Here is a 19,186-nt window from a genome sequence, read left to right as displayed (position 1 = left end):
TCACCAATCCCTTTGTGAGGATCAGGAGGACAGGAGACAAACTTCAGCACTTCAGCTCGTTTCTCTCTCAGACCCCAGCGATAGAGGATTTCTCCGTAGCATTTCTTAAAGTCATCAAATTGCTGGGTATTGGCAGGATCCAGAAGCCTGGATAAAACTCAAAAGATGTCCTGTCAGTTCCTTTAAGGAAAAACAAGCTCGATCCCTAATGATCTTAACATACCTTTCTTACAGCAAGAGTCTTGATCTGGGGGACTCTAAGCATTATGAAACTGCAGCTCTTGCCAGGGAAGGTTGTTACCTTTTATTTTTATCATGCTGATCACGTTCTCGCTCACGGGGGTCACTGTAGGTGAGACTCCCAAAGCGGATTTCTTCTGGAGAAGACTCTCCCCAAGGTGAGGAGACATGTTCTGCCTCTCTTCCCGCTGAAGCAAATCAAACGGGAAGGGAAGAGGGAAATCAGAGAAGGCACAGAAATTGTCTGGGAGCTCTCATAAGGCCGAGTGTGCTCAATTTAGCCGCCGGAAGGAAAATAAGCTAAGTGGAAGATGCTGAGAAATGTACCTAAGGGGAGCTCTTTCGTAGCCTTACCTTTTTATTTAGATATTTACCGTTAAGGCAACCTAATAACGAAGTGCACACAACAATTAAGCAGCAGATTACGGTAGAGTGATATAGGATATTAGATAAAGCAGTCATTATTGATAAAGACTTTTCCAATGATGTGAGAAAATGCTCATGATAAAATTAAAAACAGAACACAAAATCATATATATATAGAATGACCCTTCTCTCTCTCTCACACACACACACACACACACATACACACACACACACACACAGATTGGGAAAAGTGTCTTGGAATGTTAATAGACATTATTTCTAGGTGGAGGATCAGTGATGATTATTTTCATCTTTAATACTTTTTTAAAAAAGTATTATATTATACTTTTATATACTTTATATATATAATATATATATTTTATATATATAATAATATATACATATATTTTTTTAAAAGATTTATTTACTTATTGGAGAGAGAGAAAGAACAAACACGTGCGTAGATGTGCACATGCAGGGGAGAGGGGCAGACAGAGGGAGAGAATCTCTAGCAAACTCACATTCCTGAGATCATGACCTGAGCTGAAACCAAGAGTTGGACACTTAACCAACTGGGCCACCAAGGTGTCCCCATGTGATTACTTTTATCATCAAGAAAATCAAAGGAACAAGGTTTCTGTCTTCCCTACCCCACTTACCTGAATGGGTTTTCCAGGAAAGAGAAACTTCACTTTGTTGAAACATTTTAAAATTACATAGTTTTTTTTTTTAAAGATTTTATTTATTTATTTGACAGAGAGAGATCACAAGTAGGCAGAGAGGCAGCCGGGGGTGGGGGGAAGCACGCTCTTCCTCTCTGCTCAGCAGAGAGCCTGATGCGGGGCTCGATCCCAGGACCCTGAGATCATGACCTGAGCCGAAGGCAGAGGCTTACCCCACTAAGCCACCCAGGCACCCCAAGTTTCATAGTTTTAAAACTATTCTGAATATAATAAAATGACTTTTCCTGATTTCTTGTGCAAATGGTACTGGTAAAATGTTTTTCTGCACGACCCAGAATCATGGTTGGCAAGACAGCGATATTCTCTCAGGAAATTATTTGACACTGTACTTACTAAGCACAAACTACTGTTTTTTGTTTGGGTCTTTTTTTTTTTCTTAATACTTTTTATCTCTTCCTATCAAACTACTGTAATTATGACTTCTTCGCCTGCCCCACCTCTAACAGGCTCCACCTTTTATTTCCAAGTCTCTGTATCTGTGGCTTCTATTCTATAGACTAGGAAACTAAATCACCAAGCTCATTCAAGGTCTACATAAGAGAAGAATAAATTCTGAGTAAGAAAAAAAGGAAGGAAGAAAAGAAAATTAAGATGATTTTTAAAAAGAAATTTCAAAAATCCAGAAGCCACAAATACACTTGTTCGTTAAATAGACCTTTACGGCCAGCTGGAATCAGGCTCATCTTTATTTCTCTACCTTGAAAGGAGGCACGTGGGAAGAGACAGCTAACAAGTGGCCCCACCTCGTCTGGGGTGGGGCGGGGAGGGGGGGGGGCGTGTGAGGGAGAAAGAACGAGGGTCGGGTTTGCCGGATGAACACTAAAGTCCCACTGCCAGTCTTTCAAGGTTACAAGTTGAAAAGCTGCCCAGCCAGGCACAAAGACATACCAGAAACTGGCCTGTTCAAGTCCAGGCCTTGCTAACGACAGCACCCCCATCACATTACATTGGAAGAGAAATGAGGAACAAGGAAAGCACAGAGTGCATCTACCAACCGAAGCGGACACAGTAACAACTCACACACAGTGTTCAGAGTGCCAGAAATCAGCGTGGCCAAGGCAGCGCCATACCAACCTATGTTCCAGCCACCGGTGTTGAGCCCTGGGTCTGACATGCTTGAGCAGGAGCCCGAGGACGTGAAGCTGGGCTGTAGGACAAACAGAAGCGGCGTCAGAACAGGCTTCCCTTTAGGAGCGGTCGGACACAACGCACAAGGCTGTAGGCTTACATATCGGCTGTGGGACACCACAAGGTTAGAGGACCGGCCGGGAAAGGGTCCGAAGGGGTTTGGTATTCCCTGAGGCCGAGACTGGGCTTCGAACACACTGCAGAGCATGGCCAATGTCTGGACGTCCCGGAGTCGGCAGTAGTGAGCCAACCTGGAGGAAAAGATAAGAGGAAAAAAGGTCAAGAGAAGAGATAGAGGAAGGATAACTGTCACCGTTGTGGTGGGCTGCGGACCGAGGGTAGAAGGGAGGACTCTTTTTTTTTTTTTAAAGATTTTATTTATTTATTTGACAGACAGATCACAAGTAGGCAGAGAGGCAGGCAGAGAGAGAAGGGAGGAAGCAGGCTCCCCGCTGAGCAGAGAGCCCGATGTAGGGCTCGATCCCAGGATGCTGGGATCATGACCCGAGCCGAAGGCAGCGGCTTTAACCCACTGAGCCACCCAGGCGCCCCAGAAGGGAGGATTCTCTGCCTCACAAAATTGTCAGGATCCAGGGCTTTCCACAGATCCAGCAGCTTGTACTTTGAGTCTGGCTAAATTTGTTTTGTTTTGGAAAAGAATGTATTCAAGTATTACAAATAAGCTGGATAACCCATGTGAAAGCTTCTGCTTGGCATCCAGGCATGGCTCAGACTCGAGTGTAGCCTCTCCAAGAACTAAGTGGACTAAACTAACATCTGAATGGGGCCATGCATGTGCTCTTGGTCTCCCAATTCCAAGAAGACTCCCTCTTCACTCATCACCTAATGCCACATAAAGGTGCTCAGAACACGGTATCATCACCATGGTGTGGAGAATTGATGAAAGACATGAAGGTGGAATTATGAATATGAGCTATTAAATAAGAATAACAAGGGATATTTTTATGTTTTACCTGCATCCTCTTTGCCCCTTTTAGGACCACTACGCTAGGATGTGAGGTAGGGATCAGAGCAACGTGGCGTCTGTGATAGAATGATATTGATACTTTCCTGCCAAGCAACGTATGGTGGGTTTTTTAATTTTTTTTTTTTTAAAGATTTCATTTATTTGACAGAGAGAGAGGGGAGCACAAGCAGGCAAAGGGAGAATCAGGATCCCCTCCAAACAGAGAGCCTAATGCAGGACTCGATCCCAGGACTCTGGGATCATGACCCAAGCTGAAGGCAGATGCCCAACCAACTGAGTCACTCAGGCACCCCAATGCATGGTGTTTCTTAAAAGTGTTTTCACACCATCATATTTGAGCCTTATGTGATGTGGCTAGAACAACCATTATCATCCCTGCATCACCATGAGGCAACTGAAGCTTCAGCACAGGGCCGAGGTCCAGCCTCAACAAGTAAGTCCAGCAATCCTCCACCTAAGGGCATCAGAGCTTCTTTGTCTCTCTGTCAGGCTCTGAGCCTCACAGTTATGAAGTGGTTGGACGTGGTGGTAAACCATCTTCACATTGTATTTCCAGCCTGCCACATTTCAGAGCAATAAATCCAACCTTCGTAAACTGCCAAGTAGGGTGAAAACATCATCGCCCTTAGGAAACATGTAAGTCAACACGGAGTTAGAGAATCTGCTCTTGGGGCCAAAACTCTATAGCACCCCAGAAATTTACCATTTCAAGAGTTCATTCTCCTGTGTTTCGGACTAGTGTGACTTATGGGCTAAAGCATAAATCTCTAAAAGACACATGAATCTCAAATCCTTGTTGTAAATAAAAAATATTGTATACTTCCTTCTGCTATAAGAATTCAGTTCTGCACAAATTACTAAAGCACTAATGGGAAAGAGCTCATATTTTCTCATTTCTCAGACCTCCTCGATGAAAACACTGGAAAGGTTTACAGACCTAAAATTTACATCACTCGTTTTCCTCACTTTTAGCTCTCAAAACCTACAGAGACTCCAGCAGCTGTCGCCCAAATGGATGTCGAGCCCAGGGTGTTTCCAAATCTGGGTCAGACTTGGGACCAAGGCAAAGATCCGTAGCGACTGTAGCCAGCGACCAAACCTGGAACAGATCGAAGACAAACACTCAAAGTCAGACTGGTGAGGACAGGACCAGGAAGCATGAAAGGACCCCACCTCTCCTCCACACACAGCCTACAGCCTGGCTGCTCTGAGAGCAACAGAAACTGGGAACATCAGGCCCCCTTCCGGACATACCGAATCAAAATCTGCATTTTAACAAGATTCTCTGGGGACTGTAATGCTCGAGAAACGCTAGTCTTAAAAACTTTTATTAAGCAAACCTCAAAGAAATGACACCATATATTAACCTCAATGGGTTGTCTCAAGGGACTTCTCTTGTTGCTTCATTAGTGAAGAGGCAGGGAAAGCGGGGGTGGGGGGGGGGGGAAGCATTCCCTATCACATTTCAGATCTGTCCTTTGCCCAAGTAATGGGAAACTTTGTTGCTTTCATCACAGAGGTTTCAGCATACTCTTAAAGCTAAAGAAAAATAGGCCAGGACAAAATAGACTTGACTGTGTTGACATCAAATCTGAGGAATATCTTCAAACCTGAACTCTCACAGGACTTGGGGTCATCAAGCAGAAACTAATATCCATTAGGTATCTATTAAATCCAAGATTTAGCACACACTATATTAAATACATCACGCCGTCAACAGAGCCTCCTTTCCTCCACACTTTTAAAAATGGAGTACTACTGGGAAATCTTTCTTAGTGGCAATACATCATTGCATGCCCACTAACTGAAAGACACTAGACTCTGTGAGAAACTTGAAAGGAAGAAAATACAGAGTTTAATCAAGAAGTCAATAATCTAAGAAAAAAGAACAAACAAAAATACTGAAAAACGGGTAGAGAAACACATCAGATATACAGTAAAAACCTATTAAATTAGGTGGCACTAATATACCCAAACACGCAAGTATGGATTAAGATAAGAATCACAAGGTTTCCTTTCATCTCTCTAACCAGTAACCCGCCTGAATGGTTGCTGGGAGAAGTTAATTAATGTCTTTCTGGGATAGGAGAGGATGTTTACTACCCTGACAATTTAGGCATGTTACTTCCTAGGATTAAAAAAAGAGAGGGGCACTTGGGTGGCTCAGTGGGTTAAAGCCTCTGCCTTCAGCTTGGGTCCTGATCCCGGGGCCCAAGAGATCAAGCCCCACATCGGGCTCTCTGCTCAGCGGGGAGCCTGCTTCCCTCTCTCTCTCTGCCTGCCTCTCTGCCTACTTGTGATCTCTGTCTGTCAAATAAATAAAAATAAAAACTCAAAAAAAAAAAAAAGAGAGATTTCTTTCTTTGTTTGAGAGAGAGACAGAACACGGGAGGGGCAGAGGGAGAAGGAGAGAGAATCTCAAGCAGACATCCCCGCCCAACACGCACCGCTGAGCGTGGAGCCTGGCACGGGGCTCGACCTCACAACCCTGAGATCATGACCTGAACCAGAACCAAGAGTCGGAAGCTTAACCAATCAAGCCACCAGGCGCCCCCTTACGTCCTCACTTTTAATACACATTTCTTAAATGGATTTAACAGGAATAGTGGACACTTGGGTTTATTTCTACAACTTTTTGTAGAACAATAGACACAACATCATCAACATACACATAAAAAAGAACCATAAAATATTCTTCAAGCATTTGCACTGATGCCATTTCTGTCCCTTTACAAGTACCATGCCACTAATGACCACGATAATTACAGGAACAGGGTGGCGACTATCCCATACGTTGGATATTTGCCACCTAGCAAATATAGACATGGGAGTTTTACATATATGACCTTATTTCTTCCACACTGGTACTAGAATCAGGACTATTTCATACTCGAGGAAACTGAGGTTCAGAAAGATAAAGTGTTTCCCAGGATCACGAAACATTTTTTTTTTTTTAAAGTAGGCTTCACACCCAGCATGGAGCCCAATGTGAGACTTAAAAATCATGACCCAGAGATTAAGACCTGAGCTGAGATCAAAAGTTGGATGCTTAACCAACTGAGCCAGCCAGGAGCCCCTTAAAGATTTTATTTTTAAATAATCTTTACACCCAACATGGGGGTTGAACTTACAACCCCAAAATCAAGAGTCACATGCTCTACTGACTGAGCCAGCCAGGCCCCTCCTTGAAAAAAAGCATTTAAAAAAAAAGATTAATCGATTGATTTAAGAAATAGAGAAAGAGAGCACCAGCAGGAGAGGCAGAGGAAGAGGAGGAAGAAAATCTGAAGCAGATTCCATGTTGAACTCGGAGCCCAAAAGGGGGCTTGATCTCATGACCCTGAGATCACAACATGAGCCGAAACCAAAAGTTAGATGCCCAACTGACTGCACCACCCAGACACCCCTGAAACAAAGCATCTTTAAAAGCATAAAAACCCCAGCAAAACAGAACTGACAGTGCAAATGGCAAAGGCACAGATACCCACATTTATGTGTATAATAATCACCATGGTACCAGAGTAAAAGAGAAATGTAATAAAAAAATTCTCAGTATGTGCTTTACGATCTTCTCAACTAAGCTCTAATAAGAAAAAGACCCAGAGTGGGGCGCTTGGCTGGGTCAGTTGGGAGAGCATGCAACTCTTCATCTCGGGGTCATGAGTTCAAGCCCCACACTGGGGGTAAGATTACTTAAATAAAAAATTTTTTTAAGAGAGAGAGAAAACCCAAAGGATTTAGAAAGCTACTTTAGCCCTGTAGTTGGGCACAGGAAATGGTAGACAAATTGCAAAATAGGAAGCACTCCTTGAAAGGTCACTAAACCAAAATTACGAAGTGAAAACGATCAGCTCAAAAAGAAAACTCCAGATGGCCATGAGAAGGGATGCACAAACCTGGACAAGGTCCTTCCTTCCAACAAGCAAGGCAGAAGTGGCATTCTTCTGGCATGTTTCTTGAATATCATTCACATTTAATCTGAAATGTAAAAAGAATTAAAAAGTTTCTTTCTGGTCTCACCTTCTAAATCAGTGACCCCTGATTTAACAAACTAAAAGTTGCCCCTTTCATTGTCACCCAAAACGTTTTATCCACGTTAGCCTTAAGCTTCACCCTTCAAGTCACATAATGGAGAAAAGGCTTACCCACAGCTCAGGCTGCGGGTTCGCGCCTGGGGAAGATGTAATTGTTCACCTCTCTAAAGTCAGGACGGGAAGCCAGCCCTGAATGACAAGTTAGCAACCCGCTTTTCTGTGCATTTCCCCACACTTAAGGGTTGAATAAAAAGGAATTTAAATATGTGCAACACTGTGGTTTCTAACACAAAGAGTAGTGTGCTGTGTATATATTACAAAATAAACACTTTTTGTTATGTGTTCAGTTCAATAAGGGTGACCACAGGCCAGCCTCTATATGCCTGGCACTGTCCTCCAACTCCCTTCAACCCAAGTGGCTCGGCTTTTAACTGTGTTACATATTGGTATGGAAAGCAGAATTCTAAGGCTGTTCGCAAGATTTCTGTACCTCCCCCCACCACACGTCTAACATAATCCCCTCCCTTTAATTATGGGTGATACCAGTGAATACTGATGGGCTATCACACCCAAGATTAGATTATTAATCCGTCCACTCTGAATATGTCAAAAGAGAGATTATTTTAGGTGGGCTGGACCTAATCAAATGAGACCTTAGAAAGAAAGTGAAGCACCAGAGAGAAACTCCTGCTGGTCTCGAAGATAAAAATCACCAAGTTCTATGTCTTCAAGGAAGTAAATTCCACTAACAACCTGAATGAGCTTGGAAGAGGACTGTAAGCTTTAGATAAGACCACTACCCGGCCACCTCTACAGTTTCAGTCTGGTGAGACGTGAGCAAGGACCCGGCTAAAGCCACGCCTGGACCCTGACCCACGGAAACCCGAGATAGCAAATGTATGTTATTTTAAGTTGCTAAGTTTGTGGTACCTTGTTATGCAGCAATAGAAACCTCATATACTGGTCTCCTCCTAAAACTTCTGAAGAAAAGGTTCCAACCCTTACCTTTTTTTTTTTTTTTTTTAAACTTAAGAGAGAGAGACACACAGAGAGTGTGTGCAGTGGGGTGCGGGAAGGCAGAGGGGCAGGGAGAGGGAGATAGAAAATCTCAGGGAGGCTCCATGTCCAGCATGGAGCCTGACACAGGGCTTGAACTCACAACCCTGAGATCACGACCTGAACAGAAATCAAGAGCCGATCGCTTAACTGACTGAGCCACCCAGGCGCCCCGAAAGGTTTCCGAAACTTTAAAAAAAAAGAAAGGAAGCCACGTGGATTATGATGTGTGATAAGCACGGCAGACTTACATGTACAGTTCCCCCAGTGATTTGTGAACAGGAAGAAGGCACGCAGTGTCCTGGATGATAACTTTCCCGGCAGCCTTGATCGGTCGATTGCCAGAGTCTGACCCCTCACGCTTGCTTTTCCATCTCCTGGATTTCTGGGGGAGATGACGAGATATAACTAATGGGGACTCTGATGAATGGAAATCTACAGTCGCAGAGCACATCAGAGTTGGGTCATTGGTTATTTGCAGAGACTTTGCATTACATCATGCCCACAATTATATGAATCAGCATCTGTAGGAAATAAAAGGATGGCAGAGGGCATTGAGCTGTTGGTTCCAAAATCCTAACAGGAAGATATGCACCTACTGCAGGGCTACATACATTGTGCAGGTGCCCAAAAAATAGATACCTCGGATCTAGAATTTAAAAAAAAAGAAAAGAAAAGTAAAGAAAAAGAACGAACAGCAGGTAAATAAGTTAGTCAAGACCACAAAAATGTGGGAGAAGAGCAACTTTTAAGGTTGGGATTAGCCTTAGGGTCAAAGTTCTTGCTTGAAACTAATCAAAGATTTTTTTTTCTTCTCAGACAGCTTTAATAGGGTTTGTGGAAAATTTAATTCAGACACAGCAGTGTGGGCTCTGCAAACCTTAATCTGTGGCAGGCAGACCGAGAAACGTAGCAGCTCAAGGAGAATTACCCGGTTTTTCCTGGCAGACTTGAATTACTTCTAAAAGTGATCGTTTTAGAATGTCAAAAATACTTGAGCGGAGGTACCTGGGTAATGGACATGGAAGACCATGAGCAACTGGCCTATTTCCCTAGGGCACCCCCTACAAAGGAGCCCTGCGTGTGGGAAATGAGAGATGTCCTGGAAAGGGAGAATTATCAGTGTAGCCCCATCTGGTATCCTCAAAATGGCAAGCAGCTGAGGAAACAATATTTTACTTTATTTTATTGCTGGAAGTTAAAAGGGGGCCCACCAAAGTGACTCAACTCAGGGGGGAGGTGACATACTTATTAACAAAGTGGCTAGGGAAGGGGTCTGCAATCTGGAGTCAGAAAACCAAGGTGTGAGGGTCTTATTACCACCTGTGCTGGTTTGGTGTGACCCTGGGTGAGCTCTTTATTTGCTATGAACTTAGTCTCATGTCATCCGCTTTGCTCGCTGAGAACTATGCCTCACGATGAGCTCCATTCCAAATCTTGCAAGTTTAATAAGGCCACAATGGAAGGGTGAGAGTGCAGACTGAAAACGTGCAATTAAAAAATCTGTAATGATTATAAATGTATTATAAGCCCTCAGGAATTTAGAGTAGATCATTACTTAGGTTACTCACAAATAATTGATTTTCTGCAAGTGATTTTTATACAACCGTTCTTCCATTCATTAGTCATGGTCTGTATTTAGTCGTTTCTGACCAGTGATGTCCGGTCTAATCCCCAAAGATGCCCAATGCATGTAGCTTCCTATGGGCTCCGTAAGTGTTATGGAACCGACTAGATCCAGGACACCTGGACTTGGATCGTGGCAGGTAAAGGTTGGCTGAGGTCTGTGAACTGTTTATCATAATTTGTAAATACATGTGCTACATTATCAATTTGGAACTCTGACCCAGTTGATCTTTGGCAGCAACTGAGTTTCTCTGTGATCTTGATTCATACACATTGTTACTATCAATCCACAAGAAGCCTCAGTTACTACGTCCAGCAGCCCTTCGATTCTCAATTTGTGCGGGCTCGTTCCTAAAGAATTATGTACCCACTCACAAAAATACTAGCTTTGGAGGGGCGCCTGGGTGGCTCAGTGGGTTAAGCCTCTGCCTTCGGCTCAGGTCATGATCCCAAGGTCCTGGGATTGAGCCCCGCATCAGGCTCTCTGCTCGGCGGGGAGCCTGCTTCCTCCTCTCTCTGCCTGCCTCTCTGCCTACTTGTGATCTCTCTCTCTGTCAAATAAATAAATAAAATCTTAAAAAAAAAAAATACTAGCTTTGGAGCCACAGATATCCTGACAAGGACGCAATACAGCGAGAATGGGCTGAAGAGCAAACCGCCTGTCAGATTGGGCTAGAGCCAGGCAGCGTTAACCGACCCAAGACAGATGTTGCCCATGTGCGTGAGATCATTTGGCGTGACTGACTGGAGGGAGGGGACTTCTGTGGGCATCTACGGGGCAGTGACAGGAACAGCACAGTGTGGTGAACTGGAACAGGGAGGGTGTCAGGTACACAAACTTTTTTTATCCAGGTTTCCAGAAGTTTAAAAATTCCAGGAAACAACACCCATAGGTCCCACATAATTGAATACCTCAAATGGATTTAGGGTACCGGATTAAAAAAGTAAGAAAGAAACAAGAGGAAAAGATGGACACTAAAAAGATTCCACCTGGAATGGAGGATGATCCACCTCGTTGGTTTTCTGTGCTGGGTGGAAGGCGTCTAAAACACGGTTCCAGGCAGACACTCTGGCTCATTGTTTATAAGAGAACATGAGCAGCGTCTGAAGAACCGGCCACGTCACTCCAGCTCCACGTAACTCAACCGTGGAAACAAATGGAGGCCTCATGAGGGATGGCGTCTGCTACCTTTCAGGCCACACAGAAAACCACCACAATTTCCTGTCTTTTTAAGCAAACTTAATGAAAACAAAATATGAAGGCCCGTGTGCCAAAAGTGGTCCCTTCGCCTACAGACGAGCTCATTTAAAAATGTTTTTCCTAGCAGACGTGTGTTATTTCTGAAAGTGAACACTTCAGAATGCCAAATGGACTTGAGCAGAAGGACCTGGGTAACATGGACCATGGAAGATCATGAGCAACTGTCCCATTCCCCCCGCAGCCTCACCTTCAAATGGCCACAGAGGGTCCTCTGTGCAGGAAATGAGGGATGTCCTGCACACAAGTCCAAGCGCATAAATGTTTGACTTAGGATTTACGGATTTGTCTGTTATTATGAACAACATGAGCTCCTGCTCCGGGCTGTTCCCTCGCTGCGAGGGTGGCCATCACCACAGCTCTCTGAAAGAGGGGCTGCTGCTTCCGTTTGACAAATGACGATGTGAGTCTTACTTGAGGCCACACTCCTAAGAGCTGAGATTTGAACGCAGGCCGTCAGGCTGCTAAGCCCATCCTTATTAACCTGCTTTTGAGTGCATGATTTTGGATTAAAAAGAAAAAAAAAAAGAAGCCCTAAGACTAAGCTACGTATTACTATGTGAACTGTTTGGCCCATCTTTAAATGCATCCATCTCTGCACAGAAGGAGATCAACATCTGATGGGAGTGAGGCCTGTCCGACACCCCAGCCTCTCCAGTTACTGCTCATTTCACTTCTCTGCCAAGTACCCCGAGTACCCTGAGCCGAGCCAGAGCTGCAGGCCAAACACCAGCAGAGACAAGAGGTGGCCATGGCTACTGGCTTCACATGGAGGCTCCCCGGGCTCAGCCCCAGATGCTATATTTCAGGCCAGGCTCAAGAGCCTGACCCTCACTCTGTTTCATCCCCTTTCTGGGAGTGGGAGGGGTAGGCACGTTCAAAGGGAAGAGAACAGAGTCCAAAGAGATGCCTTAGGACTCTTACCTCTGCCCATCTGGGGTCCTTGGTTACAGAGATGGGGAGGAAAAAAACCCATGTGAGTCAACAGGTACTTGATGAAAATGTAGACAGTGGTCTTGGACAACCTTCTGTAATCGCCCTTCACCGAACTATGGAAATCACAGTCCGGATTTCCTGGGACTTGCCTGGCAACTTCTTGAGATGGCAGGCTTCTAGCTGGTTCCCCTGATCCGTTCTGATGTACAGGCAATGTGTAGTGGAAACTCACTCAGCTGCCTCTGAGCCCGTAACGGGAGGTCTGCCAGCACTGGGTGGGTTTGAGCACAGCTGCCGCCAGGCCTCAAACTATAAGAGCAATTACGGGACCGCACTGCGCATTTATCTAATCCAGCAAGGAGTGAGTGCAAAACGTTATCAAAAATCTGTAAGGGGCCATAAAAGAGTCTCGTTTTTTCTATTTAGTGGTTGGTGGTTTTTAAATAGGAAGTGCCGCCCCTGCAGACTAGGGGAGTCACCCAGTACGCCAGGCTGGTGACCGTGTATCCCGGGGACACAGATACAGCCAGTCTGCCTACGTAAAGACATGCTCAGTCTCCAAGCAGATGTCAGAGCCTTAGGTCCTCGCTGCTCCCGAAGGAGCACAGGTAACTTCCTTGCAGCAAAAAGGGTTCATATTCCATCCACACTTCCCCAAGACTTCTTCTTCCCTTACATCTTGCTGGTGATTGGAGGAATCCCTCATCTGGGCCACTGTCAGGTGACAACATGCAGAGAACAGCGACACACCAGGCTGAGGTGTGGCCGAGCGTTCCAGGTGAGGGGAGGGCACTCTGGCCTGACAGCCCCCGAAACCTCCCGCATTGCTCTAGTCCCACTCTGACGGGCTTCAAGGGGGGCGCTTTTCTGTGCAGTAGGCTCGGTCCCTCTGGGAGGCAAAGGGCCCCGCGTTTCTCTTAGGTCTTCTCAATGCCCTATCCCAGAAAACGCCCCTGCCCCACAGATTTCATAAGCAGGGATTGAGGGAAGAGAGACAAAACGAGACAGACAATTATCACATGATGAGCACCAGGATACTCCTCTGAACATACCAAGAAGGCGTTCATGGACTCATAGGAAGGAGGACAGGGAGGAAAGGACTGGGAGAGGTGGGGGCGGGAGGAGGCATTGGTGCGAATAGCACTGAATGACAACCAATATAGCCAGCTTGCGACTGTACCACCAGTGTTACCGCTACAATCGGAGGCAACATCAATGCCAATAAATGGGTTAAATGTAAAACAGCCCAAGAATAAGCCACCAACTGCTTCGCAGCAACCCCACCAACAATGCATAATCAGCAGAGTGGGCAGTGAGTCAACACGAGTTCCTATTTCAATAGCAGCGGGAGCAGAGACTTCTGGAAATCACTGGAAATCCAGCAGTCAGGTTGGCTGGGACAGGCTTTTGGAGGGATGGCGGCCACGACGGCCGCTCCACCTGCAAGCTGTCAGTCGCAGTGGTACGTGCTAGTCAGGGCTCCTGATTTCAACTGGTTTCGATATGAAAAGGCTCTAAGGACTCTTTCCCCACCAAATTTTTTACACTGAACGAAATTTACACAAAAGGCGCAAGGCTGCCTTTCACAGCCCGAGGCCACCTTGGCACTAGTGAAACATGAAGGGGGTGGGAGAGGAAGACAGAAGAGGGGGGGATGGCCAAGAGGAATGAGGAAGAGAGAAAGAAAAGGAAGAGAGGATGTCCACAGCAGAGGTTGCATCGCAATGCAAAATACTGTTGGTAAGGAAAAAAAAAATTGTTCCAGAAAGTTCCCGAAGGATTAAAAACTAGCTTATGCATCATGCCAATGAAGCAGGTGAGCACGTCCCTCTTTAAACTAGACCAAGACGATAAAAACAGAGAGACAAAATGGTGGAAGCCTCTTCTATCTTCCTCTGCTTCACCCCATGCCAAAGGTTGGCTTCTGAAAGCTCCAGGAAATGATACAAAGACTCCAAATGAAATCAGGTGAGCAAAAGGCTTACAGCTGGGGTTCTTTCCAATAAACCCAGTGTCTGGCTTCATTTTCAAAGAAGCCCGTTCACAATCCTTAAAGGTCTCAGTATTCGCCCATTGGAAACTGGATGAAACGAGGAGGAAGTCCTTGGGGCCTGACTCCCAAGAATGAAAAATTTATTGTGCTGGTCCTGAAAACCAGCCAGCCTGTCCCTCAGGTTCCTCAAAGCCAGGCAGGTGGCATTTTATTCTTGGGCCTTTGGGCAGACAGGATTAGTTAAGGAGAGCATTTGCACAGCGCACAGTACCGGGAAGTCGTTAATTGCTTGTATGGACCAACGTCGCCGGGCAGAGCGAGGAGACATCTGTGCGTGAAAACGTTACACCCAGGAGGAGGGAAGAAAAACACCAAGAAAATTAAAAGGGAAAAATATAGAATAAAATGAAAGCTTCCCACACATCTGATGGATTAAAAGGTACCACAATACACTGCAAAACTGGGTTTGCATGACTACCAATCTGAACTTAAACACAGCAGTATCTGAACGCCCTCACCTCCCTCCCGACCCATCGCACTCCGAACCCAGCTTCAGTGTCATCGTTCTTCAGCTCGAAACGCATTTCAAGATATAAGGAGGCTGAGCTCAAGCTTGGGATCCTCTAGGGAGGATCGCAGGGCAAGTAGAGAGATGGGTGGAGGGTCTCCCCTCTCCATCAAGAGCATACGTATGTGCGAGAAGATTCTCATTCCTAAAAAGGTAGAAAGTGTTCCTGGTGTGTGGTTTTGGGGGTGGGGGGGGGACTGGGGAAACTGGGAGCCTTGACCTCAGGGCCACAGGCCTATTTTCGGAGTGATGGGTAAGCAAGCACACACGGGAAATGGAGGGAAAGAGGGAGCAAGGCTGAAGAGCTGCCCTCCCGAGGGCGCTCGCTAATAGCACGAGTGCAAAACGGGGTCGGAAAAGCACTGTCATGGAAATCAGAAATTATTCTATTAACTTCAAGACCGCCTCAGTTATTTACATTAGAGCTATTTTAGCGACATAAACTGAAGCATGGGTGGAGGTTGCAAAATTTTAGCAATGTTTATAGGCCAAGGCCTAATGTTTATCACAAGTTCTGGGTCCTCTGATTTGCCCTAGGACTAAACAATATTTCATCAACTATTAATAGTTGGTCCAGTTACCAGATGAATGTTAGCATCTCTCTGGGCTTCCTAACTGCCTGTGAAATTTGATAGCTGGCTTTGGTTGTTGATGTTTTTTTTTTTTAGGTCTCTCACATTTTTAAATATTTAGGAACGAACCTCGGAATTCCATCCGGAGAACATTTGGGTGAATGTAATAATATGACCTAAGTAGGGCAGGTTAAAAACACATAAAAACAAGAGAAACAAACAGTAAAATCCCCAGTGGGTCCATAAACCTTCTTATAATCTCCAATAATCTCCAACGAAGGAATCTATAATTCTTTCATGCTATACTTTAATGCAGTTTTATTCTTTTTCCTTTCTCTTACTCATTTAATGATCTCAGGGGTAGAGATCTGAAAGAGAATAAAAATATGTAGGGGGAAAACGGGGGCTGAAAATAAAGACTTAAGCACAAAGAAATGTAGTAATCTGGAATCATTTTGAGAAAAAAAGTAATAAAGTGGTATTATTTGACATGTCAAACTAGATACCTGAGGATAAAAAAATACTCCTTGAGGGATAAAACTATATCGACCTCTAAAAGGAAGGAAGATGGTCTCTATAAGATATCATGGCCGTGTTTCATTTCCCTCACTCCCCCAGCCCCCGCCTTCTGCCCCATGTAATGGGATGGACATGAACAAGGTTCAAGGAGAGATGAATTTATTTCAGATTCATCACAAAATGACTCACTCATTTAACTGCTTATGAGGTTGAACCACATGAAACTTTAAAATGGTCAAGTATCAGTAATTTCACAGGATTTCACCTAATTACTATATGCTACCCACGAAGATGTGCTTCCCTCCCCCAGAGCTTCCAGGGTTCTTACGATGTTCTATTTCTTGGCCTGTGTGACTGTTAATTCACTGAATTATATGCTTATGATCTGTGAACTTTTCTGTATGTATATCACACAGAAATACAAATGTTTCATATAAAATTACCATAAGTGACTACCCGTATTTTATATGGTCAGTCTCTGAAATACAATGTCAAGATTACTTACTATACTAGGTCATCCTAAGGGACTATAATAGCCTGTTTTCTGTGGAGAAGCTGTATACTGGGAGTCATCCCAAAGTGAAGTATCACAGCCCTTCCCCTCCTCCCAGACAGATCCTCCTATCCAGACAGATCCTGTCTGATAAAAGGTAACTATCTATGTGCCTTTGGTCCCTCTTTATGATTATGGTGTTTAAGGCAGACCGTGAAAAACATGAACGTAAGGCTGTACAGATGCTTTGGCATTAGGAGAGGTCCCATCGTAGAACTGGAATTATTTTGACTAGGCATGGCCTTTCTGTACTGTCAAGAGTCAAAATGCTAGTCCACCTCTTTTCCCAATCCAAACCCAAGCGTGAGTAACACATGACATGACTCAGAGGAGGATTCAGACCTATCTCTTGGCTAAAAGATCTCCTCAGCCTGGCCCTAATGCTGAAGAAAATTCCCCCATTTACCCAACCATGAGTTTGTTTGACTGTTACGTCAATAAAATGCCTGCTAGCTTGCTTAGGAGGAAGAAAACCTAAGAATTTTTTAATGTAAAGGACTTGGGAAGATATTGATGTTCCAAGAAGGTCAGTGACAGCCAGAGGGGCACAATTCCGCCAGAGAGGTGAAGGGAACTACAGAAAGGCAATAATCACTGTCTCCATTCAACGGAGTGGCCTTGTCCAAGGTTGGGCCACCTCAAGCATCAGCTCCTGCTGTCCACTTCAGTCGCATACAAACTCTGAGACTCGACAAGTCAGAGGTGGCCACCTACCAGTGTGAACCAAGGCCAGACACTACAGTGCAATCGAAGAGCAAGCACCTCTAACACTAGCTGGAAATTGGGTTTTTATTTAAAATAACTCAACTTTTTAAAAAACACATTCCATCTATAGTCAATCCATCATTTCCCAATTAGTTGGGGACAGCAACAAAAAATTCCTAAGGACTGAGCTGGCTAATAACTCAGTGGTAGCTCTGTTTAAAACATCATTGTCAGTTAAAAGCCAGTTTAAACCAGCCTCTCAATCTGACAACACAGAGAGAGTTCTTAGCATTCCTACGCTCTGCCAACATTCTCTACATTATCGTCACCAAAGGCTTCTGACAGCTAAATAGCTACATTAGGGATGATGAGTTCTTGAAGAACCCAGGAACACAAGGATGGGCTCAGGGGATTTTCATATAAACTTATCCATTCAGACGGGCACTCTGGTGTAGACAGTAAAAGCACAAGACCCCTCACAGATCAACTTTAAAACTTCTCACTGCTGTGATGTTCTAAGTATCTTGAGATCTCAAGCCTTCAGAAGCATCCCTTAATTTGCTGACAAACATAAGAACACTAAGGAAGAGCTGCAGATTAATAATTCTACCTGAAACAATGGGAATCACCTTAACAAATGGGGGTAACAGGATAGGGTTAAATGGGGAGTGAAGAATATGAAGAACCAACCCACCCCTCCACACACGCAATTCACAATAGTTAAAATCAATTGTAAGGAACAAAGCAAAGGTCCTTCTTGAACAAACTAATTTTGAAAGTTAAAGACTAAGGGGGATTACTAACTTAGCTGCTGTGCATAGCAGGCAGGGAGACAAAAAACAAGAATCCAGTCGGAATTAGAATCAAAGACCATGGCCTGCCGCTTACCCGCTCCTTGTAGTAGAAGGAGCTTATGGAGACCTGCTCCTTCTCACTGCGAGTGGGGCTCCCACTGTATAAACGAAGGTTCCCAGGGGCTTCTGTGCGGATCTTCATGGGTGCAATCAAGCCAGTATGATAAGCAGACAACGCTGACAGAGACCTGTGGTTGAAAATGCAGAATTAACCATACTGGCTACAGTCTTCCCATATTTCCAAGTAGTGTCGCTCTTGAGCACATGATGAAACCAAGAGAAAAGATGGGTAAAACGGGGAAAAAAAAGAAAACTCAAAAAAACCAAAAAGACCAAAATGAACTTACAAAACAAAAAAACGTTTTGTCTGCTAAAGCAGAGAATACTTCCAACTGTATACATAGACAATTCAAGAAAATCAGCAAATTAGTAGAGCAAATAAGTGAATTTAAATAGGAGGCCAATCTATTAAAAATCTACTTATTTCTATACATTAGAAACAAACATTTGGAAATAAACATTTAAAAATTTTCATTTACAATAGCATCAAATACCTAGAAACAAATTTAATTTAAAAATGTGCATTGAAAATATAAAATATTGCTGAGAAATTAAAGAAAACCCAAACCAATAGAGACATATATGATGTTAGTGGATTGGAAGCTTCCATTATTATTGTCAAGGTGTCCGTTTTCTCCAAATTGATCTACAGAGTCAACACATTTCCAATTAAAATATGAATAGGCTTTTTTCTATAGAAACCAATAAGCCATTTCATATTTTTACAAGACTACAAAAGACTTAGAGTAAGCCAACAATCCTGGAGAATAATAAAGTTGGAGGACACACCCTTGCAGACCCGAAGACTTACTATATAAAAGCTACGTTAAGAGTATAATGTTAGGGGTGCCTGGGCGGCTCAGTCACTAAGCGTCTGCCTTCGGCTCAGGTAATGATCCCAGGGTCCTGGGATGGAGCCCTTCATCGGGCTCCCTGCTCGGCGGGAAGCCTGCTTTCCCTCTCTCACTCCCCCTGCTTGTGTTCCTG

General features: G+C 44.3%; 1 protein-coding gene across 3 annotated transcripts in view; it reads right to left on the bottom strand.

Moving 5' to 3' along the window:
* WDR59 (WD repeat domain 59) overlaps positions 1–19,186 on the bottom strand; it is a 93,468-nt gene that overhangs the window by 11,010 nt on the left and 63,272 nt on the right. For 2 of the 3 annotated variants that reach the window (XM_080827734.1, XM_080827736.1), the window contains exons 18-26: positions 18,174–18,327; positions 14,640–14,696; positions 8,807–8,940; positions 7,362–7,443; positions 4,452–4,564; positions 2,578–2,728; positions 2,424–2,496; positions 302–428; positions 5–147 (exon numbers count right to left, since the gene is read on the bottom strand). In XM_080827734.1, the coding sequence (XP_080683860.1) occupies positions 5–147; positions 302–428; positions 2,424–2,496; positions 2,578–2,728; positions 4,452–4,564; positions 7,362–7,443; positions 8,807–8,940; positions 14,640–14,696; positions 18,174–18,327 (1,034 nt within the window). The remainder of the gene's footprint in view (positions 1–4; positions 148–301; positions 429–2,423; positions 2,497–2,577; positions 2,729–4,451; positions 4,565–7,361; positions 7,444–8,806; positions 8,941–14,639; positions 14,697–18,173; positions 18,328–19,186) is intronic. The other variant, XM_080827735.1, reaches the window with a different exon arrangement.

This window comes from Martes martes, assembly GCF_963455335.1.
Source record: "Martes martes genome assembly, chromosome: 17".
NCBI lineage: Eukaryota > Metazoa > Chordata > Mammalia > Carnivora > Mustelidae > Martes > Martes martes.
This window is presented reverse-complemented; position numbering and strand designations above follow the sequence as displayed.